The sequence below is a fragment of the Aspergillus stella-maris genome, assembly GCF_047715825.1.
Source record: "Aspergillus stella-maris strain CBS 113639 unplaced genomic scaffold BDV14scaffold_14, whole genome shotgun sequence".
NCBI classification, from domain to species: domain Eukaryota; kingdom Fungi; phylum Ascomycota; class Eurotiomycetes; order Eurotiales; family Aspergillaceae; genus Aspergillus; species Aspergillus stella-maris.
Window position 1 is genome coordinate 23619 of NW_027396808.1, and position 23276 is coordinate 46894.

The window sequence follows — 23276 nt, forward strand, 5'->3', positions numbered from 1 at the left end:
GATGAAGCCATAAACAATAACACGGAATGACGTGGATGCGTGGAAAAAGAAAAAAGGAACAAAGACCAGAAGGAAGAAGTAAGAGGGATTCTATACAAAATTGGTACCGTGGCGCCAAATGACTGCCTCCATTGACCAACAACCCATTATTAAAGCGGACAAATTCGAGGTAATACACCATTTTTTTCCAAAGATGCATGTGGATGGAGGGTAGGAGAGAGAGGAAGGACTACTAAAACAAAGGGCGAAGAGGTAGGAGCTTGAGCTTGAAGGCGGAGGAAGAGCGATAGCCCCCCAACTCTGTCTAGAAGCTCACGCAGGTCTGATTAGACCCAGCGGGGTGTTGGAGGTATCGGTTTGGTCGATTAGAAGGGAGGAGTGACCATGTCCTGGGGGGTGGCCTTCTCTGTCTGCTCCATGACTTCCTCGCCGGCGATCTCGAGGGAGACAGCAAGGCCGAGCTTAGCGGTTTGCTGTAGTTACGATTTGGTTAGCCTCAGAAATTTTGCGGGCAATTAGGTGGATGGTTGGCAACTTACCTTGGACTGATCGATCTCACCAGCGAAGGTGAGAGCAATGGGCATGGCTATCCGCTTCTCGAGGAGACAGCTGACCTTACCGGCGCTGTCAACCTGGGCGCGGAAGGTCGAGGCGCGGAAGTCGTACTTGGCACCAATGGCAGTGGTGCCGTCCTTGCTAGGTCCACCCATCATCATAGCAGCGGCGTTGGGAGCAAACTGGAGGTTCATGTCAACACCGGCCTCAACGCGCTCGGTGATCTTCTTCCAGTAAGAGGCAGTGAAAACGCCCTGAGCCTGCAGCTGAGCGCTGGCAATCCAGTCGTCGCTCTTGTAACGGGCAGAGTATGAGACAGCTGATTCCGGGCGGGCGTTCAGGGTTTGTCGTTGCCAGATGGTTTCGAATCCGAGAGCAAGCTTGGGGGTGATAGACTGGAGGTAGCTTCCGACAAAGATACCGGTGAGGCCACCGTCCAAGCAGGACGGGTTGAAGGCCTTGAGCGACAGGGTGAAGTCATCGCCGGTGTAGTCATTGTCGAGCTGAATGAGACCTTGCTCAGCTCCGGGCATGATCTGGACGTTGGCCTTGGAGACCAACTTGGGAGCCCATCGGTAGTTGTAGACGGCAGCAAGGCCACCGTCGCTTCCGAGGTTACCTTGCATGAAGACCTATTCGCAACAATCAAGGCTTAGCATCGTATAAAAGCAATTAAGGTTCAGATACACTGTCACTTACGTTGGAAGTTCCGTACATGGCGGAGAACGCGTACGGAGCCATGTTTCCTGAGCCGCCCATTGAGAAAGCATGCGAAACGCGGAACAGCGGGTTCATGCTGAACATCTTCGTCAGGTCTGCGCGGAGACCGGAGAACATGAAGTTAGACAGCAGGACATCCTTTTGCACCTCCCTGCCGACATTGTCCACCGTCCCTGGGTTGGGCAGGCCGAGAGCTGCCCTTTTCTCTGAGAAAGAGGTGTATGTTTCCTTGAGAACGGCGAAGACGGAATTGTCCGTCAGGAACGAAGGCGGAGCTAGATATTCGGCCATTGTGTCTGATTAATAAGAAAGAGGAGATGGAGAATATCAAACGAGGCCAGAGAAGTTTGGTCGTCGATGTATTCGGCCGGAGTCGGTGGAAGACGGGGATGAAAGAATTTGAGGTGAGCTCCGGAGTTGAGCCTAACGCGCGGAAAGCGGGCTAAACGACCTCAAGGGCACAGGTTCAGAGATACCTGTGTAAATGGGGTGGTAGGGATGGCAGAAAGGCGACACCACGGTAGGATGACAATGGGTGGTGATGTTGACAAGCAGCTTGAGGATCGCAGTTCAGCCTTGAAAAAAGTCACCTGCTTGCCTGGTTGGAGTTGCGTCTTGGGTCGCCCTGCGCCGCCGCCGTGACCTCGGACTGTCCCGGCACGGGATCTTCTTTTGCCCGAGATGATATAATGCAGGTGGGATACCAACAAGAAAGGCCGTGATTTGTTTTATTTACTTTGCATGACCTGTGATGGTCCCTCTTTTTTTTTCCATTGTTCTTCTCTCTTATTTCTAGACGGCTTTGGCTTAACATTTATTTTGGCTTCCCAGCGGACCCTATACTACATCCCTCACATCCGCCCCTCGACCAGCGCGGCCTCCACGGTACCTATACTCTGTTACGTAGGTCACAGCTGAGCTATCACCCTCTTCACCGGGGCTGTCTTTCCCTGCCTAAAGCTCCGCCATTTGAGCGCTGTAACCTTTTCCGCTCAGAAGGAAGTTCCCACGTCATTTCTTCCACGGTCTTGACTCGACGTTCTGTGTGACTATAGTGTCAAAGCACCTACCACAATCATGGATACCCTTTTGTAAGCTCTGATCTAATTACTCGCTTTTGCTTCCCTAAATGTTTACGTGGAATCAATGAGTCTGACTTAACTTAGGACAGCAGACATTGTCGTCAACTCCCCGCGGTTTCGACGCAAGTCGTCAACCTTCGTGGATGCCATCCATGACTTACCCGAGAAGGCCGACCTTGCGCCAGCTCAGCTGTACAGTACTGAGTCTGGTAGGCTATTTCACTCGGGGCGCATTGTTATTATCACCGTAGGCCTCCCGGCGCGAGGCAAGACGTGCGTTCAATTATGTAAGCCTAATGTATGAGGGACCTTTGGAACTGACTGCTTCCTAGCCATATGTCTGTAGCAATGGCGCGATATCTTCGATGGTAGGTCAAGCTGTACATGCTTTGAAGGCTCCTGGAATTGCCCTAATTGTTCTGCAGGCTTGGTGTCAAAACTAGGATCTTCCATCTTGGAGATTACCGACGAGCTACCATTCCCCATGGTCAGGATATGCCGGAAGATTACTTCTTTGTTGATGGTACGTGCGAACAAGAGCCCTGGTTGGCGTTCTCAATTGTCCCCATTGTCTCGTATATGTTCCATTGCCCATCGCATTTTGTGCTGATTGTGCGTAGCATCTGCGTCCTCCGTCCTGCTTAGGCAGAAGATTGTAAAGAGATGCCGTGAGGATATATACCAATTCCTCAACGAAGAAAACGGTCAAATAGCGATTTACGACGCCGTGAATCCCTCGGCCGCTGGACGGAGATCTCTGGCAAATGAGTTTGCCAAACATGATATTGAGGTCCGTTGCTTACAATAGACACTGGGTTCTTAATGCTGACAAAATTGTCTAGACACTGTTCATCGAGTCTTGGTGCGATGATCATCGCATTATCGAAGAGAATGTTCGTAGAGTTAAGATATCTTCACCAGACGTCAGTTCCCCAGAACCCCCAATATTCACCACGTTGCTGACCACCCCCAGTATGTGGGTTGGACATCCCAAGAAGCAGTTAAACATTACCTGGCTCGGATATCTGCTCGGATCCCCCAATTTCATACAATGGAAGAAAAAGATCTCAACTATATAAAGGTACCAATGTCTGGCCTCTTATTGCATTGCGTCCTACTGACTGCTGGTGCAGATGATCAATGCGGGAGAAAAGCTCATTGTCAACAACAAGAGCTTCGGTTATTTGTCAAACCGGATTGTATTCTACCTTCTCAACCTTCACATCAAGACTAGACGTACATATTTTGCTCGGGTCAGTGACACTTCAGTTGAGATTGGTGAACAGCGACTGACATTCAATTTCTAGGCTGGCGTGTCCGTGGAGCCGAATTCTTACAAGGCAGATGGTCCCCTATCTGAGAAAGGTCAAGATTACGCCAAGAAGATGACTGAAACTCTCTTGAAAGATAGAGAGTCTGAAAAGCAGGCAATAATCGACCAAGGCGAGACCGACTACGAACTCAAGCCTTTGACAGTTTGGACTTCCACAAGACGCCGAACAGTCGAGACCGCGAAATATCTGCATGATGCTGGGTACAAGGTTAGGCAAAGGCCTCAACTAAGCCAGCTGAATCCCGGTGTCTGCGAATTGAAATCAGAGAAGAAGATCCGAACTGAATACCCCGATGAGGTGGCTAAGCATGAGCTTGATCCTTACCATCATAGATATCCCCGTGCAGAGGTGTGTTTGGTTTTCCAGTTGCTTGACCGCGGATACTGACCAGGTGCAGTCATACCACGATCTTGCCGTGCGACTTGAGCCAATTATTCTGGAACTGGAGCGCGAACAGAATGACCTCCTGATCATTGCTCACGAGAGTGTGCTCAGGGTCTTGTATGGTTATCTTATGGCGTGCAATGCTGCTGATATTCCATTCTTGGAATTTCCCCGTGACGAAATTATTGAGGTATGTTTTCATTCATTCATTTCTATCACATATAGCGAGCTATGGCGGCTGAATGCCCCTCTAGATCATCCCTGAGAGTTATCAGAATGAGGCGCGCAGAATCCAAATTCCCGACCTTCCCCAGGAGATCATTCCTGGCTCTCCTCAAGACATCAAAATTCCGGTACCTCCGAGCGGGCTGAACACTCCATCAGTTCAAGGCATCGGCTCCCCGAACGATGGGGTGTTAACGCCGCAGGGTGGTATACGGACACCTCGTGAACCCGAAAGGATTTCACAGCAGCACGTCGAAGACGTTGTATGAACTTGGAGATTGAGTTGACACCATGTAGTTCTTGCGATGAGGAGACGGTCAATTATTTGCTTATTATCCCCCATGTAGCGTAGACACGAATACAATGTTATCCCCTTGCTGAAGCTCGTACTTCTCCTCGCCCTCTAGTTCCCAGTCGGCATCGTTAATGAGGACAAGGATCCCGGGCCGACTATGATACTGATCAGCCAGATCATTGCGTTCCTTGTCCATGACCACTTACACATTATCCTCGAGTATAAAGAGCCCTTTTCTCTGGTCCTTCATCAAGTTGTCCACAAGGTGCTGAAGGAGATAGGAGATGTTCGGCCGCGAGCCATCGTCTAGTTGAGCGGGAAGTGACACCCGATGCTTGCGCTCGTTTGCGAAGAGGATCTCCAGACCTCCGCTGTGCATTAATCGAATTAGCAACCCATTGTTTTAGACGCTGAAAAGAGGAAGAGACAGCAGCACATACGTGAACTCGACCGTAAATGTTATATTCTGAGCCATAACTGAAAGCGTACAGGCCCCCGATCGACCGTAAGAAGATATAAATAATCGCGGAGGAAAGCGAGCGAAGGAGGGGCATTTCCCTCGTATCGGCCTTTATCGATAAGCCACAAAAAAGTCGATCGTTTTGACGCAACCTTCCCCGGGCCATCGTCACTCTTCAATTGCTGGAGTTAGCTCGTAATCATTCAACGATCTTTTCGCAAGCTCCAGGTCTCTCTTGCTGCCTACTCCATGGTCTCCATCGCCGCCGAATACATCAGTGTCGGCGGAAACAGGCACCCCGCCGCCGCGGACTGGGATGTTCAATCTGGCATCCTCGCCTACGGTGCAGACAACAATGTAGCTCTGTGGGAACCTCTTGTATGTGCCCCTGGATCCTTAGACCCCTGCTTTTTAAATCTGATCTCGGTTTATCATATCTGCAGGATGACTCGCAGCGCGGAGTATATTCAGTTCTCGTCGGCCACACAGACAAAGTCAGCGTTGTCCGCTTCTATACCTGTCCCACCACAGGGACAAAGCTCCTCATCACCGGCTCTGTTGATTGTACCGTGCGCTTATGGCGAGCCGACCCAGTCGACCAAAGACGATTCTCCCTTGCGGTCACGCTGACGGAGCACACTGGTTCAGTAAATACCATTGCTACACATGAAGCCCTCGACATCATTGCGACAGGCGCGGCGGATGGAACAGTGAAGATATGGCGAATTGATACCAAGGAGTCGCTAAAGGGAGAGTTATTGGAAGATCTGGTTATGAAGCCGCGTTATTTTCCTCTGGCTCTCGCACTAGCGCCGCTTCCGACAGATACACAAGACAAACCAGTCGCATTGGCAGTGGCTGGGACGACCAACAAGGTGCAAATTTATGCTGCAGAAAATACCATTGGAACACCGAAGTTCAAGACGGCTGCTACACTTTCGGGCCACGAGGCTTGGGTGCGCTCTCTTTCATTCACTGGGGACAAGCAGAGCAAGACGGGGCATCTCTTGCTTGCTTCTGCCAGCCAGGACAAGTATGTTCGACTTTGGCGACTCAACCGTGGCGAGGCTGCAGCGGCCGCATCTGTGGGACCTGACGATGAGCCAGTGTTGGGCGGTCTTGAACCGACGTTGTCCAACAAAGCCCATCAGTTCGAAGCAGCAGGATCCAAGTACTCCATGACCTTCGAGGCCCTTCTATTTGGTAACGAAGACTGGATCTATACCACGGCCTGGAACCCAAATGGAGAGCACCAACAACTTCTCACAGCCTCCGCAGACAACACCTTGACTATCTGGGAACAAGATCCGGTCTCCGGAGTATGGCTTTCTACAGAACGTATGGGAGAACTCAGTGTACAAAAGGGATCGACTACCGCTACGGGTAGTACCGGTGGCTTCTGGATTGGCCTTTGGTCACCAGACGGCAAGCAAGTTGTCAGTCTCGAGCGTACGGGTAGCTGGAGGGCATGGAAGTACGAAGCCGAATCTGATATTTGGGTCCAGGCCCTGGGAATTTCCGGACATGTGCGATCGGCCAACGGGATCAAGTGGGAACCCTCCGGGGGTTATCTTCTCTCAACGGCCGCCGACCAAACGACAAGACTCCATGCACAATGGGTGCGCGACGGACAAAAGTCGTGGCACGAATTCTCACGACCTCAAATTCACGGTTATGATTTGAACTGCGTCGACACACTGGGACCGCAGCGCTTTGTTTCAGGCGCTGAAGAGAAGCTGCTCCGAGTATTCAACGAGCCTAGACCCATCGCTCAACTCCTGGAGAAGCTCTCCGGCCTCATACTAAACACAGAAGGCGAACTTCCAGATACAGCCCAAATCCCCGTTCTCGGCCTGTCCAACCAAGCCGTAGGCGAAGACATCTCTTTAGAACAAGAAGCGGAAGGAGAAGAAACAGCCGAAGCCGAAACCGCAGGCCAAGCACAAGCATCCCAAGCACAAATAGCCAACTCCTCCCGACCCCCGCTCGAAGACCAACTCTCCCGTTCCACGCTGTGGCCTGAGCACGAAAAGCTATATGGCCACGGGTACGAAATATCCGCCGTGGCCGTGAGCCACGACCGCAGTCTCATCGCAACCGCATGCAAAGCCAGCTCGATAGACCACGCCGTCGTGCGCCTGTACGACACCTCCGATTGGCACGAGATCCGCCCATCACTTGCAGCACATACACTCACCATCACTAGCCTCTCCTTCTCAGCAGATGATCGGTACCTGCTCAGCGTGGGACGAGATCGGCAGTGGGCTGTATTCGCGCGGAGCGAAACCGACCCTTCAACTTTTACGCTCAAGCAGTCTAACCCTAAGGGCCACTCGCGTATGATTCTTGATGCGGACTGGGCTCCTGCTTCGGAGGGGCAGCTTCCGATCTTTGCTACCGCTGGCCGAGACAAGTCGATTAAGCTGTGGCAGGTGGCGGAGGAGTCGATTGAGTGCAAGGCTACTATCCCTGCAAGGAGCTCAGTTACTTCCGTGTCATTCCTCCCACAAGTCTACAACGGCATGCTTATCCTTGCGACAGGCGAGGATGACGGGAAGCTCTCCGTCCATCAAATCAAGGTGGATGGCATAGAGCCAAGCCCTCTAGCCAACTTTGACCGGGACCAGTCGCCATCGAAGACAATCACAGAACTGTCATGGCGACCTTTGTCAAGGCCAAGCAAGGCAGACGGAGAAGATGTGACTTTTGAGCTTGCTGTTGCAAGCGAGGACACTTCAATACGTATATACAGCATCTCTGATTTGGTATCAGAGCCATAGACGTTATATATACAGAGATGACATGAAACATGAATCACAGTTGAAATCAACTCTTGATTGTTGAACTCCTCTTTCGCAACGTTGAGCTTTGACGTAATATGTAGTATCTTTTAGAAAACTAAATCCCATCCCATGTATGTTGAAAACTCCTGTAAGATTGCAAAGCCCTGACATGTTGAAAACCCCAATCCTGAATGCTAATAACGACACTATAAACCACCTAGTCGTACACTGTTATATGTTGAAGACAGTCATTGTTGAAAGGTCGTAAAACCGTGAAACATCACAAACCCTGACCAATACAGAAAAAGGAGGGATAGCGTTCTGGCTAAGCCTCCCCTTATTCATCAGCCTTTTCATACCCATACCCACCAATACCCGAAGATTCATAGGTCTTCGCCTGGTTGCCGCGCTCCGCATTGCGCGGCCCTCTAGCAGCCAGATCCTCCTTCAACCACTTCAGCACAATCTCACCAAGCTGACTATTCTCCGAAGTTTCGGGCGCCTCATCCTTGAATTTCTCAATGGGCCCCCACCGCCTGACATTGCCCAGATGCATATGCACCAAATGCGTCGGCCAATGCGCCAAGTTATCCAGAATGTGCGTGGCATACACAATCGTGCAAGGCCTCATCTCAGTCTCCCTCTTCAAGAACGAAAGGAAGTTGCTCCGCGACAGCAAATCGAGATCGACCGTGATCTCATCGAGGAGAAGAACCTGCCAGGGCCGCAAGAGGCCCATGGCAAGCTGGACGCGCCGCCGCTCTCCGTCTGAGACGGCGTGCATGCGCCAGCGGAGATCAATGTCTAGGATGTCGACGAGCTCGTCGCGGCGCTCGGGGAAGGCGTTGCCGCCGACGGAGGCGAGGAGGGTAGGGACGTCAATGTCTGTGCGGACAATGCTGTTGAGAACCCATTCGACTCCGAGGTAGGTCACACCTTCGAGACCTTCTTTGAAGGGGTCTTTGTCGGCAATGGCGATTGTGTCGCTGGGGGCTAGGCGCTTGCCGGAGAGTAGTCGGAGGAGGGTGGTTTTGCCGGCTCCGTTGGCTAGAGAGGGGGAGGGGGGTGTTAGCATAGCGTAGAGGAAATGGGATGAAGGGCATGATTTACCTCCGATCAGCAGTGTCCGACTCCCTGGAGGAAGGTCCAGAGCGACATCTGTCAAGCCGTTGGACCCATCTGGGAACTTGTAGGAGAGGTTCTGGACGTGAATATTGGGGGAGTCGGACATGGTGGAGGGTGCTGCTGGGGGTGACTGAGGATGGAGAAAGGATCAATTAGATTAAAAGGGGGTCGCGACATTTTATATAGACTGAGGTGACTCACCTTATTTCCAGTAAAAGCACGCGATGTGACGGTGACTATCCCGGATAAGAAGGTGCCCAAAGGTTGATAGACTGGAGGTGGGGTGCGGAGCCACCAAGAGACCGAAATGTGACGGAATCTTCTTTTTTCCTCCCCAAATCTTTGTTTACTGCGCGCAGTGTGCTTCAAATGCCCGGAAGCCGAGTCTCAAGACTAATGCCGGCATGACAGAGCATATTACTCAGCTCCACTTATGTTCAAATATCTTTACTCGCTCTCTTCGTTCAGACGTCCTCCGGCAATGCGATCCCTCGTAGCTGTCCTCGGTGCCACGGGCACAGGCAAGTCAAAGGTGAGCTATCTCCACGTTTGCGCCTTCTACCCAGAATGACGGGCGCAATAGGCACTGACAGTCACAGCTAGCTTGCAGTTGATATTGCAACTCGATTCAATGGCGAAATCATCAACGGCGATGCGATGCAAATGTACCGCGGCCTTCCCATAATAACGAACCAAATCCCCCTCGAAGAACGTGACGGCATTCCACACCATATTATCAGCTGTATAGACCTGGAGGAAGCACCATGGCGGATATCGATGTTCAGGAAGGAGTGTTTACGCCTGATTGATGATATCCACGCGCGCGGGAAGCTTCCAGTCCTGGTCGGCGGCACCCACTACTACACCCAGGCTGTGTTGTTCCAGGACCAGCTGGTCATAAAAGATGACGGGTCATCGGTTGAAGAGGACGATACCAACATGGTCGATGCTGCCGAACCGAGCGTCAAGTGGCCTATTCTCGATGCTGAGCCGGAGGTGGTGTTGCAGAAATTACGGGAGGTTGATCCTATAATGGCAAGGCGGTGGCATCCGAAGGATACGCGCAAGATCCGCCGCTCGCTGGAAATTTATTTTCAGACGGGCAAGCCGGCGTCGCAGGTCTATGTCGAGCAGCGACAGCTGAAACAGGCCGCGGCAGAAAAGGCTGGTCCTGATTCTGGCACGGAACAGTTACGGTTCAACACGATCATGTTTTGGGTTCACGCTGAAAGGCTTGTACTGGGAGAGAGATTGTTCAAGCGTGTGGACGACATGGTTGACCAGGGTTTGTTGTCAGAAGCCAGCCGCATGGCAGACTACCTGCATGAGAAAGAGGCTCAGGGCATCACTGTTGACCAAACCCGAGGACTTTGGATTTCCATCGGATTCAAAGAACTGGCACCTTATTTTGAAGCTCTGCGGGATGGATCGAAAACTCAGAAAGAACTCGACGCTCTCAAAGCATCATGTGTCGAGCTGGTCAAGGTCGCCACCCGCCAGTACGCTATGACCCAGCTTTCCTGGATTCGCAATAAACTCTGGAACAAACTTGCACAGGCGGGCATGACCAACCGTCTTTATCTTTTGGACACAACAGACGTTGAAATGTGGCCACAAAACGTCAAGGAACCATCGGAGCGCCTTGTAGAGACGCTTCTGAACGGCGGAACTCTACCAGACCCAAAATCTCTCTCAGAGCTGGCAAGGACAACCCTGGGAGTCTATGAGGCCAAACAGCAACCCGTTGACCCTGGTATAACGAGAACCATAACCTGCGATGTTTGTCATAAAATACTGGCAAATGAGGAACAGTGGCAGCTCCATATCAAAGGGAGGGGACATAGAAGGGTTATGCAGAGACGGGCGCAGAGACAGGCACGAGATGAGTATCTACAGAAGCGACGAGAAAGTCAAGAGAACGCCCAGGATGAGGCTGGGGATGAGACTAAGGAGCTGGACTTTCAAACAGCGCCCAATGGGGTCATGGAGAAGTGACAAGATAGAAGTTGGTCAATGAGATATACCGTATATACCCCTTAATGTTAGATTCATCGGCGTCGAATCATTGCTATTGGAAGCGCAGTAGTGATACCGAGGAGCCGCACCTGTTGAACCGCAGGTTATGCGCGGGCTGTCGCCTTGCTAGATTATTCTAAGTATGGATAGAGCCACGGCGGCAAGCCGACTGAGCTGCATGAGAGACTAGCAGTACAGGGCCCATGCCGTATTGAAGATGGTTAGTCAACCAACCGAGTTCAGTCAACTCTTTTGGTTAGTATAGATGGAAGCCTTCCAATATACCAATCTGTAGCTGATGTACCTATCGAATGATCTCGTTCAACCCCCTCAAGGAAATTCACCGAGGTCATGTCTTCGTTCGCCAGGACAAGAAGGCTTGCGAAAGGATGTCGCCAGTTCCGCTCTCCTCAATCTTGTAAACCTCGATCAAGGAAGATTTCTCAGCCTTCTTGAGTCTGTATGTTCCACTCTCCTGAATAGTAGTCTTGAGCCCTGTAAGAGGAGTTGGTGAGCGGATGGTGCCGAGGTGATGGGAGGAAAGGACAACATACAATCCAAAAAAGTAGCAGCAAAATTGATGCAAATATTCCCGTCCCAAGTCCCACGGCCGGAAAGCTTCACTTTGCTTGGGATCTTCGCGGTCTCGAGCTCTTCCAAGCGCCGTACGATTCCATCCTGATCGCGGAACCCGACAACAATCTTGGGGACACCGAGCAGAAAAGACTGGGCCCAGAACTTCAGGAGCTTTCTTTCAAACTTGAGCTTGTCCCTGTCGTTCCTGATCTCGGCGGAAGTTTTCAGTTCTACCCAGTTGATGGGGTCTTCTTTGCGGTCTGGTTTGCTGTCCCAGACTGGAAATGGGTAAGACAGGTTAGAAACGTGCTCCATATGATTTCACAATAGTGATGGGAGAAAGCATACTGGCATCGACTTCACCCCCAAGAACAAGCTTGCTGTGTCCGATTCCGGTGCGCGCAATGGAGCAGTATTGTGCGTTGTTGTTCACGACAAGGTCTTCGCGCTGCTCAATTTCATCTCTTGTTGCATCGTCCCATGTCTTATCGAGAACGGATATCGTCTCGAATTTGTAGCCTACCAGAAGTGTTAGAAGGATTGAAAGCTTCTCAGAGGGAAGCAAATGGTAACGCACCCCAGTATGCCATTAAGTCTTGAGAAGCCATCCCTGGTGGCATGCGCTGGTTCTTCTGTAATTGCTTCTGCTCATTCTTATACTCATTGTTCTCTTCAATAAATCTGAGCGGAGAAAAAAGAGTCAGACTCCAGTACTTAGCCATCCAGACAACGAGAACATACGCACATGGTGCCCTGCGCAATTCTTTAGTCTCGTCCTGACTTGAATACCTCGTAGGATCACGCTTACCTGGAAACAAGTCGCATTCATCTCGAATCTAGACGGGTTATTAGTGGAAGACTCGGATAACCAGCAATGCATACACACCCGTTCATATTATCGAACGGCGCCGTCAGAATCTATGTACCATCAAATTAAGCCAGAATTTCCAGAACAAGGGAAGAGCACTTGATGCTGACCTTGGTCATCATTCCGCGCCAGGTGATAATGTCGGCTTCGCACTTCTTCTCGGTCTCTCTTTCTAGCGCGACTATAGTATCTAGCAAAGCATCTAGATGTTCATCGGCTGTGTCATCTAATTTTTGGAAAGTATCAAAGCCGCGGTTCAGATCCGCTGGCAGCTGTGGTGGGTAGTACCACCGCAGGGATGAGTCTCCGAGATGGTAGGCATGTTGGTCATCATAGGAGAAGCTTGCGATTTCCTGGCTCCTCGATTAATGACTGTTTTGAGCGACGTATAATGTCATTTGAAGCTTTATGCACCTACCTTAGGCCGCCGAATAGCAGCGCTGGACCCATAGAAGCGGCCGATAGGCTGGATGTCAAAGGCAGTCCGATTCATCGCAGCAATAAATGATCGAAAACAAATAAGCACAACAAGCAAAGAGGCGCGGCCACGTATTGCCCTGTGGCACGGTTGTAGTAGTAATCAGGAGGTCGAAGGGTGGAGGATATTGATCGAATGAATGTACTTTAATGTTAGCGGCCTTCTGGAAGATCCGAATCGAACGAACAATCGTCCCTCACTCCGTCCAGCCAGTCTGTGTCCCCACCACAAAGCTGTCCTGCACAACCACCACGAACCTCTTTTGCTTCTCTTGTTCTTTTTTAATCTCATACTTTCCATTCTTGTATTTGTCTTTGGCTCAGTATCTACATCCTCCGTCCACTTGCGCACAGAACAGATCGCCGCATAGGTGATCGCCAGACACAATGACCTCACGGATTGACAAGGTGGTTGCTCGACAGCGAGAAAAGTGAGTTGCGAACCCTTCCATCTTATGCTGTATGCCCTTGTAAGAGATGTATAGACTAATGCTTTATTCATGTTCATCACAGGATCGCCTCCGGAGCTTACTACGAAGCTCACCAGCAACTACGAGTTATCGCCGCGCGGTACATCAAGCAGAGCAATTACGATGCGGCAGCAGAGATTCTAGCTGGTGGCGCCACTGCTCTCCTCAGAGCTGGTTCGCAACAGGGAGCTTCAGCTAGTGGAGGGGACCTGGCTATCATGTTGATCGTCGAGGTATATATCAAGGCAGGCTGGGAGATTGTGGGGGGCGACGATGATGCGGAGGGGCGTGCCCGCAAGAGTGAGTAGGGTGCATTCTCCTCTCAAAGTTCACCTCGCTGACAATGTATCGATCCCAGAGCGCTTGATCGAACTTCTACGCGAATTTCCGTCCGAAGAACCTACACGAAAGCGGTTTATCCAGGAAATTATTGGTTGGAGCGGACGCTTTGGGCCCGTGGAGCGAGGAGATCCCGAGTTACACCATGTTGCTGGGTCTGTGTACGCGGAAGGTAGGATCGCATGCTACCTTGAAAGGATTGACATTGTTTAACAATATATCCAGACCAAGAGCCCTACGAAGCCGAGAAGCACCTTGCTTTGGGAACTTCTGAGTCTGCCGAGACCCTGGCAAAATTGGAGTACGAGTGGTACACAAACGACGAGCCGCACACGGCAGGTCTCTACGCAGCACGCGCTGTGATCCCGTTCCTCTTGATTGGGAGTCTGCGCAGCGCCAACAAGGCGTTTTTGATCTTCACCTCTCGCCTCAGTGCTGCCAACCCAAGCCTTGGCGTTCAAGAAGTCAGCAGCTCTAGTTCCGACGTCCGAGTATTCCCAGCTCTTCCTTTGGTGAACTTCCTCAACCTGCTGCTGCTGTCAATCCAGCGAGGAACAGCGGATTTATTCAAGCAGTTGACAGCGCATTATGCCACTCAAATCAAGGAGGCCGGCATTCTCGACGACGCACTTGCTCAAATTGGCGAGCAGTACTTCTCGATCAACATCCCTAGACAAGGGAACCCGCTGTTTGACATGATGGGTAGCATGCTCTTCGGAGGCGGGCAGGGTGGTGGTAGGTCGACACCAGGAAGGGGTCAGCCAAGGAGGGTCGAAGCGCCATCGAATATGGAACTCGACTAGGTAGCCTAGAAATCGAACATAGGATATCGAAACGTAGCTTAACGGCCTCTTGTCTGACAGCACTATGCTCGCGTATCGGCTTCAGCCTCGTACATCCAGTTATCCTCGTCTAGTGCCGCGACTTTGCTTCTGAGACTTTGGTAGACAAGATTGAGGATTTCTGTGAGGGTTAGCGCCAGGAACGCCTTGCTCGCAAGATAGATATGATAGGCCCAAACTCACCATGCGGTTCACTACTCATCTGTCTGTTTCGGTTCCGATACATGATTTCGACCAGACCAGCCTCAATCTCTATATCGATAAAGTGTTAGTATACCACCTAGCGCAATGCAACAACAACCAGGAAGTCGACGCACTGTCTTTCTCCCGCCCGCTCATCTCACCTTGTCCCGTAGAGTCAGCTCCCGTAGCAGCGGTAGAGCTCCCAGCACCACCTCCTTCAATCCCCTCCATCTCATCACCGTCCTCATTTACCATAGGCGGTAAGACAGGGATGTCGAGCTTGTAGCTGCCGTTTTTGTCTTTAACCACGATTTCGCCATCGTCTGCAGGACCCGAAGATACGGACGAAATGGACTCCGGTGCATTAGACTGCGACACTTGCGAGGAAAGACCTGAGGACCCGTTGCTTGGAGCGGCGGTTGAAACTGGCCGTCTGCTGAGGTGGTTCTGGAAGAGGTTCCGACGGACTGAAGTTGTTCCCATTGTGACTGGAAAGACTATTCGAGAGGGAATAAGGCCGTGAAGAATATAGATTTGTTGCAGATACTTAAGAATGGGCTTGTAAGCTAGGAGTCGGTTCTGGTTTAATCGGTTGAAGCAACGTCCATTAGGAGGGGGAATGAAAGCTCCAGACGGTTAAGAAAAATGTACTAAAGCGAGTGAAGGGGCCTAGCCCATTAAAAATGCCGCTTACCGCTGTCTCACTGAGACGCTTTGATGGCACCGTATGCAAAGCTCAAGAGGCAGTAGGGGACAATCCATGCAAACGAAGCAAACAAGGTGGCCCAAAGCGGTAAAATAGCTACGCGTCTGCGGGCCAAGTTTCGCGTCTTCAACATCGGGAGCTCAATTCACCGCTGCAGCATCATTCAATTGGACCAACAAATCTGTTACAATGGCGCAGGCCGAATCTTCAACAAGCGCGGCGCGCAACGCCTTGAAGGCTAATACTGCCGGGGCTCCGCCGGACTACGAACTTCCTTGGTAACCAACGCAGCTCATGGAAAATGTCGCGAGAGCTCCGTTACTGACGTCTTGCTATAGGGTCGAGAAGTACCGCCCTGTTTTCCTAGACGATGTCGTCGGCAACACAGAGACCGTCGAGCGGTTAAAGATCATTGCAAAAGACGGAAATATGCCCCACGTCATTATCTCGGGTATGCCTGGTATCGGAAAGACGACTTCAATTCTGTGTCTGGCGCGGCAACTGCTCGGAGACGCATACAAAGAGGCTGTTCTGGAGTTGAATGCCAGTGATGAGAGAGGTACGGTTATATCTGACTATCGGCTGTACTGGCTTTGGCTGAACAATTCGTTTAGGTATCGATGTCGTGCGAAACCGAATTAAGGGATTTGCCCAGAAGAAAGTCACATTACCTCCTGGGCGCCACAAGCTGGTCATCCTCGATGAAGCAGATAGGTATGTATTATGGACAAAAATTTAGAATTGGCGCTCATTGTTTGCTCTCAGCATGACTTCTGGTGCCCAGCAAGCGTTACGGCGAACAATGGAAATTTACTCCTCGACTACACGATTTGCCTTCGCATGCAACCAGTCAAACAAGATCATTGAGCCGCTCCAGTCCCGATGCGCCATCCTTCGCTACGCGCGACTCACCGACGCACAAATAGTGAAACGATTGACCCAGGTCTGCGAGGCGGAGAAGGTAGAGCACACCGAGGATGGATTGGCAGCGCTGGTCTTCAGCGCCGAGGGTGATATGCGTCAGGCCCTCAACAATCTGCAGAGTACATGGTCTGGATTCGGTCTCGTCAGTGGTGACAATGTCTTCCGTGTAGTAGACAGCCCTCACCCGATCAAGGTCCAGGCGATGATCAAGGCTTGCTGGGAAGGAAAAGTTGATGCTGCTTTGGAGACTCTAAATGAGCTATGGTACTTATACGCTATGAATTATTTGACTACGCTAGCTAACCATGTAAACAGGGATCTGGGATACTCCTCTCATGATATAATCAGCACCATGTTCAAGGTCACCAAGACCATCCCCACGCTGTCCGAACATTCGAAATTAGAGTTCATTCGCGAAATCGGGTTTACACACATGCGCATCTTGGACGGCGTACAATCGCTACTTCAAGTGAGTTCAGTCACGTGTCCAATGATCGATATGTACTAATGCTCGGTACAGCTGTCCGGATGTGTCTCAAAACTTTGCAAGATTAACATGAGTCCTGAACTATTCGACTCCCCGAAGGCATAAGAAGATGGGCGCATTATGGCATATAGTGGTGTTGAAGGAGTTGGACCTAACGAATGATAAACTAATGAAGCAATTGTACATTCCCATTTTCACCATATAACTACTCATGTTCACTGGGTTCTACTGCGATTACACACACAGAGTAACATTGGAAGATTATTATTGAACCCTTATCTCGCTATTTGGGCACGGATGCAGGAGAAGACGGCATTCTAGCACCGGCCGGAGGTTTGTTCTTGCCCTTGAAATCATCGCACATCTGCTCCATTGTCACCCACTCCACACCCTCGTGCTTATTGATATGCTCGATGATCCTTTTACCTGTCAGAACAAGAATTGTAAGGCGTTGGAACAAGCAGGCAACAACTCACCTCTCATGCATGAGAAGGACATGCGGACGACCAGAAACATCCGGGTGGATAGTCATGGGGAAAACAAACTCATCATACTCGCGGTAAAAATAATCAAAGTGATCCTTGAAACCAGTCAGCGATGCCACCGTTTTCACCAATATATAAGGATAAACATACCTTCCAAATATCCTCCACATCCCTCGGATTCACCCACCCATGGCTATTAGCCGCCTTCTTAATAAACATCATCGGCGGCAAATCATCCAAGTACCAATTCCCCGGAATCTCAACCAACCCAGTCTCACTCCCCCTCTTCAACGGCTTCATCCACGTCTCAGGATGCTTATCATAATTAATTTTCGTCCAACTATCCCCCGTCCTCAGCCAGTACATCTGACAATCATGATGCAGCATTGAATGATCATACTCAATCCCATAATCAAGTAGCAACTCCGTCATCTCCTGGCTCGTCTCCCACCACGGCGCGACAGTGCCGCGCGGCGGTTTTCCGCAAAAATCAACGAGCATCTTGTACGTCTTGTCCAGTATCACCTTCTGCTGCTCGATCGTCATGTCCGTCGGGTTTTCATGGCTGTATCCGTGAAGTCCGATTTCGTGGCCTGCGTCCCGCACTGCGGCGCATTCTTCGGGAAAGGTCTCGAGGGAGTGGCCTGGTATGAACCAGGTTGCTTTGATGTTGTATTTTTCGAAGAGCTTGAGCAGGCGCGGAGTGCCGAGGTGGCCGGCGAAGAGGCCTTTAGTTGTTTGATTAATACCTGATCAATTGGTTTGAGAGAGACAGAGGAAGTCCGTACCTCGACTGATATCACTGGCGCTGTCCTCTCCACCATATGAACCCAGCCAGCCGGAAACGGCATCGATGTCGACGCCGTAGGATACGAGAACGCGCTTTTTGCCCATATTTATTGTTTTATCTCGGGTGGTTAGAGGATACTGAGTCTAATCTGAACAGGCGCAATGCCGAAGTTCTTATACAAGCAAGGGTGGGGTAAGGTTAGTCGGATTGATAAGGATGGTGATGCCTCTGGGAGATCAGGAGTTACATATTACGAGATGGAAAAAGAGACCTCGGAACACCGGAGCATAGAGCCACTGATATTGCTCTGCTCTGTAATGCTTTCGATTCGGCGTTTCGTCCGTGGTTCTATCTTGGACTTGGAGAGCTCTGGTGGAGTGATTCCCCGCTGGGCTTATCGATGCCCCTCATAGAGGCGTCTTATCGCAACTTGGATGTTCTCTACTTACATTAACCCCTCGATCCTGTGCTTTGATGCTGAAGAAATGGTATTAGAAGACCCATGAGGCTCTATAAGACACTGGACGTATGTGTTCTAAAAAAACTACCTGTCGTAAGTAGATGGTACTGTATGCACCAAGTCTTACCCCTCACGCCTCCAAACTAAAGGTCCACAATACATCCATTCGGGGCAGGAGTGGGGATATGGAAACTTCAAGAATGGGGGCTTCTATCCAATTTCTAGCAAGTACTATACTAAGTAGTAGATACTCTAATCACGCCAAACGCGCTCAATAACCTTGGCAGCCCCAAGCACAGTCTCTTCCTCCAGCTTCATTCCGATAACCTGCAGATTAACTGGATGTCCAGCCATAGTCTCTGGGTCATAGAGGCTCCAATTCCACTTATCAAGTTCATTCCTCGGCTCGTAGCTAGTATCAGCTACATCCTGCTCCAATCTCACCTCATCAACCGGGAACGTAACAGCAGGGTAATCCAAGAAATTCCATATCTTCGTGTACCCAACCCAGCGTACGCTCTGGTGCGGTACAGAAGTATGGGGCATAGTTGGTGTAAGAAGGACATCAACGGGTTTCCCGCTCGGCGAACGCTCGGCATTCCACTTGTCCAGATACTTCTTTTGCAGGTCATTGCGCTCCCGGTTCATCTGCCAATACTCGTAAACTGAGATGGGTTTGTCTCGGTTCACGAGGGCTTCCACGTGTGGGATATAAGGCTCACCAGCGACGGCGACGTCGCGGCGGACGTCTTCGCCGCCATCGACTGTATAGTACCGGTCCATGAGGTTAATGCAGGCGAGGTGGTCGGATGTGTCCCAGGTTACGAGCTCGTGGCCTTGCGCTTTGAGCTTGGCGGATAGTTCTTGGAGAGCGCGTGCAATGGGAGGGTGGACCCTTACAACGCCATCGTCGAGGCTCAGTCCTATCACCAATGGACGGGATTGAATGCTCTCAAAGACACTCTCATTCCAGGGGAGGGGCGAGCATCTGGGGTCTGATTTCCAGGGCTTGGAGTCGGCTATTAGGCGGCTTATATAGCAGAGGGAGTCCATATCTCTGCTCATGTATCCCACGGCTGAAGGAACGTGTTCCTGCCCCTCTGTTGAGACCGGGACGCCCAAGTATGGCAATCTGCTGCTCTATTTCTGTTCAGCTAATGGACTGTGCATGAGGAAGGGCTTTTCTACGTACCGTAGGTTTGAAGCCATACAAACCCATCATGTTTTGAGGAATTCGAACACTTCCACCGATATCTGTCCCGAATCCAAGAATAGACCCATGCAAGACAAGCAAAGCGCTCTCACCACCAGTAGATCCACCAGGCGTGAATGCAGGATTACGAGGATTGACCGTCAAACCGAAGAGTGGGTTTTCGGTTTCAGCCCACTGAGCTCGTCAGCCTTGCTCTAGATTAAGTCCAATGAAGAGGGACGTACCATGATACTCTGCGGCAGGTTCGTCTTTGCCAGGACCACGGCTCCCATATTCTTCAGCAGCTGGATTAAGACCGCATCCTCTGTGGCAGGTGAGAATGACCGTCCAACATAGCCGAGCGTAGTATCGTAGCCCTTCACATTGAATTGATCTTTGACTGTAACCGGCACACCATGAAGAGGACCTCTGACCTGACCGGTTTCCTTAAACTTCTTATCCAATTCTTGGGACTGAGTCAGGGCGTCCTCGAATATAATCTCCGATAAGCAATTAGTCTGCACAGTTCGTTAGCCTACAGCCATCAATATGCGCCGAAGCTTGCACATACAAGCTGATGAGCAACGGTAGCCCTGAGCCAATCAGTCCAGTAACGTCGAACCCAGATCATACGAAGACTCACCTCCGAATGTACGCCTTCGTAACTTGCTCAGCAGAAAATTGTCCCTTCTGGATCTTTTTGGCTAGAGCAGGAATATTGTCGATGTCTGTGATCTCCTGGATTATCGGATCGTCTTTCAGAACAGACCGCTCCTGGACATTGCGCACTTGAGGATGCCGCTTGTCAATGTCAGAAACAAGGTAGGGCTTGAGAGCCTCGTCGCGTATGGCACGTTTGCGCGCGACGGTCTCCTCCCATGGTTGGAGGCTGCCCATGGTTGTCTGGTGGTTCAGTTGGCTGCTAGTGGTGGGGTTTGAAGTGCCTAAGTGTTGATGATTATTTCGTTCTAAAACCGTGCAATTTAGTGATTGTTGCAATGTCTCCGGAGCCAAAGGGTACGGTAAAAGAATTGATTTCATCATGGTGGATTGTCGGCGACTTCGTCAGAGTCGGAGTTGGAGTAGTGGTGGCTGTCCGATAAACGAGGGTCTTCTCCAACAGATGGAGATAATGGGTTCAGTGAGGGCAAAAGTGGCGGTGGTGCTCAAGGAAAAATAAGTTTGCTACCAGACGTATTTCAATGTGGACTGTAATCGATAAATCGTTGCTGATGTCTAATAATTATTGCTATATGGGTTTACCCCATGTTCATACAATCATCATCCTGTCCTTCCCACCAAGCCCCAGCCAGGTTTCTATAATACAAATGCTGAAGGCAACAATAACAGACACGGCCAAAACTCAGCATACCATCACTTCGTCAACAGAGTAACAATTAGGGAGCCCTGGTCCCAATATACCACATAAAGTTGGTGGGTATCATCAACGCGCCGGTGACCCACAAGTATAAGAGATGTAATGTAATTAGAAAGCATTAGTCGGTAGCGAACCTAAATCTGATCGGCAGACGGGAAAGATTGAAAGATGCGATTTATGGTCATCGTGATTGCCAAAATTTCCAACCCCGGAACGCCTTCTGGCCGTCACGCTTGTATATGCGCCAGAAATAAACAGGGACGCCTGCAACGATGAATGCCACCACGATTAGTGTTTGCAGTGGCTCCGAGATAACGGCCCGACTGAGTAAAAAGAGACTGACGCAGCAGAAGATAATTGGCGTCGATATCCAGGTCTTGTAAGGTCGTTCAAGATGCGGCTCGCGAATGCGAAGCACAATTAGGCCCAGTACTGTAAGGAAGTAGAACGTGTATCCTGCGACGCCGTAGAAAGTGACGAGGGTCTTAAACTCGCCAACTATGACGTATAGCAGTGTGAGTACGCTATTGAGCGCCATTGCATTTATGGGTGTGCGCCCAATCCAAGCTCCGCTGCCGAAAAGACGGGAAACCAGCTTGCTCGCCCACGACTGGCGCTGAAGCCTGTCTATCCCTCTCGAGGAGTTGTGAGTCCAAAGATTACCGAATAGCGAAGGAAGATAGCCTTCTTTGCCGGCAGCGTAGACTAGACGTCCGCTGGTAAATATGGTCGCATTGAGCGCGCCAAAGCAGCTGGCGGAAACAATCAACGCGAAGATAAGCGCGCCTATACTCCCAAAGACCTTGCTGCCAAACTGGACGGCAATAGTATCGGTGGCCTCGATTGTCGACTGGGGAAGGACGAAGCAATAGGAGATGTTGGCGAGCAGGTAAGAGACGATGACCAACGGCATTGCAGTATGAATCACGCGCGGAAGATCTCGATTCGGATTCTTGAATTCACCAGTCACATAATTCGTCTGTTGCTTGTTAGCGAAGTGACTTGAAGGTATAAATTGAAGCCAAACCTACATTATCCCATCCATCAAACGCCCATAGGCCTGCATATAGCGCCATAGCCCAGCCGGAAATGTCCATGTTGGTACCTTCGAACCAGCTTGATTTCCATTCTTCGTTAGCCTCGCCTTTGGACGATAGACCGGTGACAGCAACAATAATTCCGATGATGCCAACTCCAACCAAGGCCACGAACTTGAAGAACATGAACAGGTCACCAATGCGGGCAGCGAGTCTCGTCGAAAGGCAGTTTAGACAAGTCACAACGAACAGACCACCAAACGCTACTCCTTTGTTGATCCAAGGATTGATCTGATCGACATCGGCACCTACAAACGCTCGAGCAACGTATTCTCCAAATATAATGGAGATGATGGCCGCGCTACCAGGCTTAAGGACTAGAACAGCACACCACGTGAAAAGGAACCCCGCCAACTCTCCAAAAATCTTGGACAGATAAGCCTGAGCTCCTCCATTAAGTGGAATAGCACCTCCAAGCTCCGCGTAGCTTGCTGCCCCGGTCCATGCCAGTAAGCCAGCAACGAGCCACGCGATGAGTGCAGCACCAGGCGATCCCGCATTGCCATTGACCTGGCTGGGCGATGAGAAGATTCCTGAGCCGATCACCAGCCCAACTACCAGCGACAGTCCATTGATATACGTCAGTGTCTTGTTTCGCTCCAACGATCTATCACCAAGGCCGCTTTCTCGGTCAAGGGCAGATGAAGCCCCCAAGGGAGCGTATCCACCGGAAGTCTGAGACAAGGGAAACAGATTGCTCCCGAAATCGAATGCGGAGGAGACAGAATATGTTCGGCCGGATCGCGGTCGTGAGGAGCCTTGGTTCGCATGTATGTTGGGGTTAGACAGGGGGTCTTCATCTTCTAGCGACAGCTTGCGCGACGACGAGATGCCGGAGGGGGAGGACGAGCGGCTGAGATCGAGGCCGGATTCTGGAGACGAAGAGGCGAGCGAAGCAAGTTCCAACGAATCTCTAGGCCCATGATCGGATCGTAGTTCAGGAGGCGAGAAGGTTATCCGGGACATGTTGTCCTTGAGAGTTGTGTCAAATGTCGAAAGGAATCGTTGCGGAGGCGGTCCTTA

General features: G+C 50.8%; 10 protein-coding genes across 10 annotated transcripts; 4 read left to right on the forward strand and 6 right to left on the reverse strand.

Annotated features, from left to right (window-relative positions):
• Positions 1 to 188: 188 nt before the first annotated feature.
• Positions 189 to 1713, reverse strand: tom40 (TOM complex pore protein TOM40). Its single transcript, XM_073776462.1, has 3 exons — positions 1255 to 1713; positions 540 to 1187; positions 189 to 473 (listed from the first exon to the last, which is right to left on the reverse strand). The coding sequence occupies exons 1-3, from the start codon at positions 1564 to 1566 to the stop codon at positions 366 to 368; spliced, it is 1068 nt and encodes a 355-aa protein (XP_073630215.1). The 5' UTR covers positions 1567 to 1713; the 3' UTR covers positions 189 to 365.
• Positions 1714 to 2352: 639 nt separating this feature from the next.
• Positions 2353 to 7835, forward strand: BDV14DRAFT_188373 (Elongator subunit ELP2; the record flags this gene model as incomplete). The annotated part of the gene is made up of 13 exons (XM_073771059.1): positions 2353 to 2366; positions 2442 to 2630; positions 2690 to 2725; positions 2783 to 2880; positions 2978 to 3147; positions 3200 to 3280; positions 3331 to 3438; positions 3491 to 3610; positions 3665 to 4039; positions 4089 to 4265; positions 4330 to 4488; positions 5284 to 5433; positions 5499 to 7835. The coding sequence occupies 13 exons, from the start codon at positions 2353 to 2355 to the stop codon at positions 7833 to 7835; spliced, it is 4014 nt and encodes a 1337-aa protein (XP_073630216.1).
• Positions 7836 to 8175: 340 nt separating this feature from the next.
• BDV14DRAFT_197986 (putative ABC transporter) lies at positions 8176 to 9069 on the reverse strand (the record flags this gene model as incomplete). The annotated part of the gene is made up of 2 exons (XM_073772810.1): positions 8176 to 8885; positions 8949 to 9069. 2 exons carry the CDS (start codon positions 9067 to 9069, stop codon positions 8176 to 8178), a joined length of 831 nt encoding a protein of 276 aa, XP_073630217.1.
• A 375-nt stretch (positions 9070 to 9444) lies between these two features.
• BDV14DRAFT_197987 (tRNA dimethylallyltransferase) lies at positions 9445 to 10958 on the forward strand (the record flags this gene model as incomplete). Its single annotated transcript, XM_073772811.1, has 2 exons — positions 9445 to 9495; positions 9567 to 10958. 2 exons carry the CDS (start codon positions 9445 to 9447, stop codon positions 10956 to 10958), a joined length of 1443 nt encoding a protein of 480 aa, XP_073630218.1.
• A 370-nt stretch (positions 10959 to 11328) lies between these two features.
• BDV14DRAFT_188374 (DXO/RAI1 family decapping nuclease) lies at positions 11329 to 12916 on the reverse strand (the record flags this gene model as incomplete). Its single annotated transcript, XM_073771060.1, has 8 exons — positions 11329 to 11474; positions 11534 to 11833; positions 11904 to 12074; positions 12133 to 12199; positions 12364 to 12391; positions 12442 to 12473; positions 12534 to 12776; positions 12842 to 12916. The coding sequence occupies 8 exons, from the start codon at positions 12914 to 12916 to the stop codon at positions 11329 to 11331; spliced, it is 1062 nt and encodes a 353-aa protein (XP_073630219.1).
• A 134-nt stretch (positions 12917 to 13050) lies between these two features.
• On the forward strand, positions 13051 to 14658 carry BDV14DRAFT_29094 (protein GET4). The gene is made up of 4 exons (XM_073776461.1): positions 13051 to 13331; positions 13414 to 13670; positions 13729 to 13881; positions 13935 to 14658. Exons 1-4 carry the CDS (start codon positions 13288 to 13290, stop codon positions 14510 to 14512), a joined length of 1032 nt encoding a protein of 343 aa, XP_073630220.1. The 5' UTR covers positions 13051 to 13287; the 3' UTR covers positions 14513 to 14658.
• BDV14DRAFT_197990 (uncharacterized protein) lies at positions 14575 to 15217 on the reverse strand (the record flags this gene model as incomplete). The annotated part of the gene is made up of 3 exons (XM_073772812.1): positions 14575 to 14672; positions 14735 to 14803; positions 14869 to 15217. 3 exons carry the CDS (start codon positions 15215 to 15217, stop codon positions 14575 to 14577), a joined length of 516 nt encoding a protein of 171 aa, XP_073630221.1.
• Positions 15218 to 15513: 296 nt separating this feature from the next.
• Positions 15514 to 17042, forward strand: BDV14DRAFT_169688 (replication factor C subunit 4). The gene is made up of 6 exons (XM_073768067.1): positions 15514 to 15718; positions 15779 to 15999; positions 16055 to 16154; positions 16206 to 16628; positions 16680 to 16833; positions 16885 to 17042. The coding sequence occupies exons 1-6, from the start codon at positions 15630 to 15632 to the stop codon at positions 16954 to 16956; spliced, it is 1059 nt and encodes a 352-aa protein (XP_073630222.1). The 5' UTR covers positions 15514 to 15629; the 3' UTR covers positions 16957 to 17042.
• An 81-nt stretch (positions 17043 to 17123) lies between these two features.
• Positions 17124 to 18496, reverse strand: BDV14DRAFT_169690 (polysaccharide deacetylase family protein). Its single transcript, XM_073768068.1, has 4 exons — positions 18125 to 18496; positions 17487 to 18064; positions 17328 to 17431; positions 17124 to 17270 (listed from the first exon to the last, which is right to left on the reverse strand). Exons 1-4 carry the CDS (start codon positions 18228 to 18230, stop codon positions 17135 to 17137), a joined length of 924 nt encoding a protein of 307 aa, XP_073630223.1. The 5' UTR covers positions 18231 to 18496; the 3' UTR covers positions 17124 to 17134.
• Positions 18497 to 18838: 342 nt separating this feature from the next.
• Positions 18839 to 23219, reverse strand: BDV14DRAFT_207512 (amidase signature domain-containing protein; the record flags this gene model as incomplete). The annotated part of the gene is made up of 7 exons (XM_073775147.1): positions 18839 to 19726; positions 19779 to 19973; positions 20024 to 20296; positions 20350 to 20371; positions 20422 to 20667; positions 21372 to 22135; positions 22188 to 23219. 7 exons carry the CDS (start codon positions 23217 to 23219, stop codon positions 18839 to 18841), a joined length of 3420 nt encoding a protein of 1139 aa, XP_073630224.1.
• Positions 23220 to 23276: the final 57 nt, after the last annotated feature.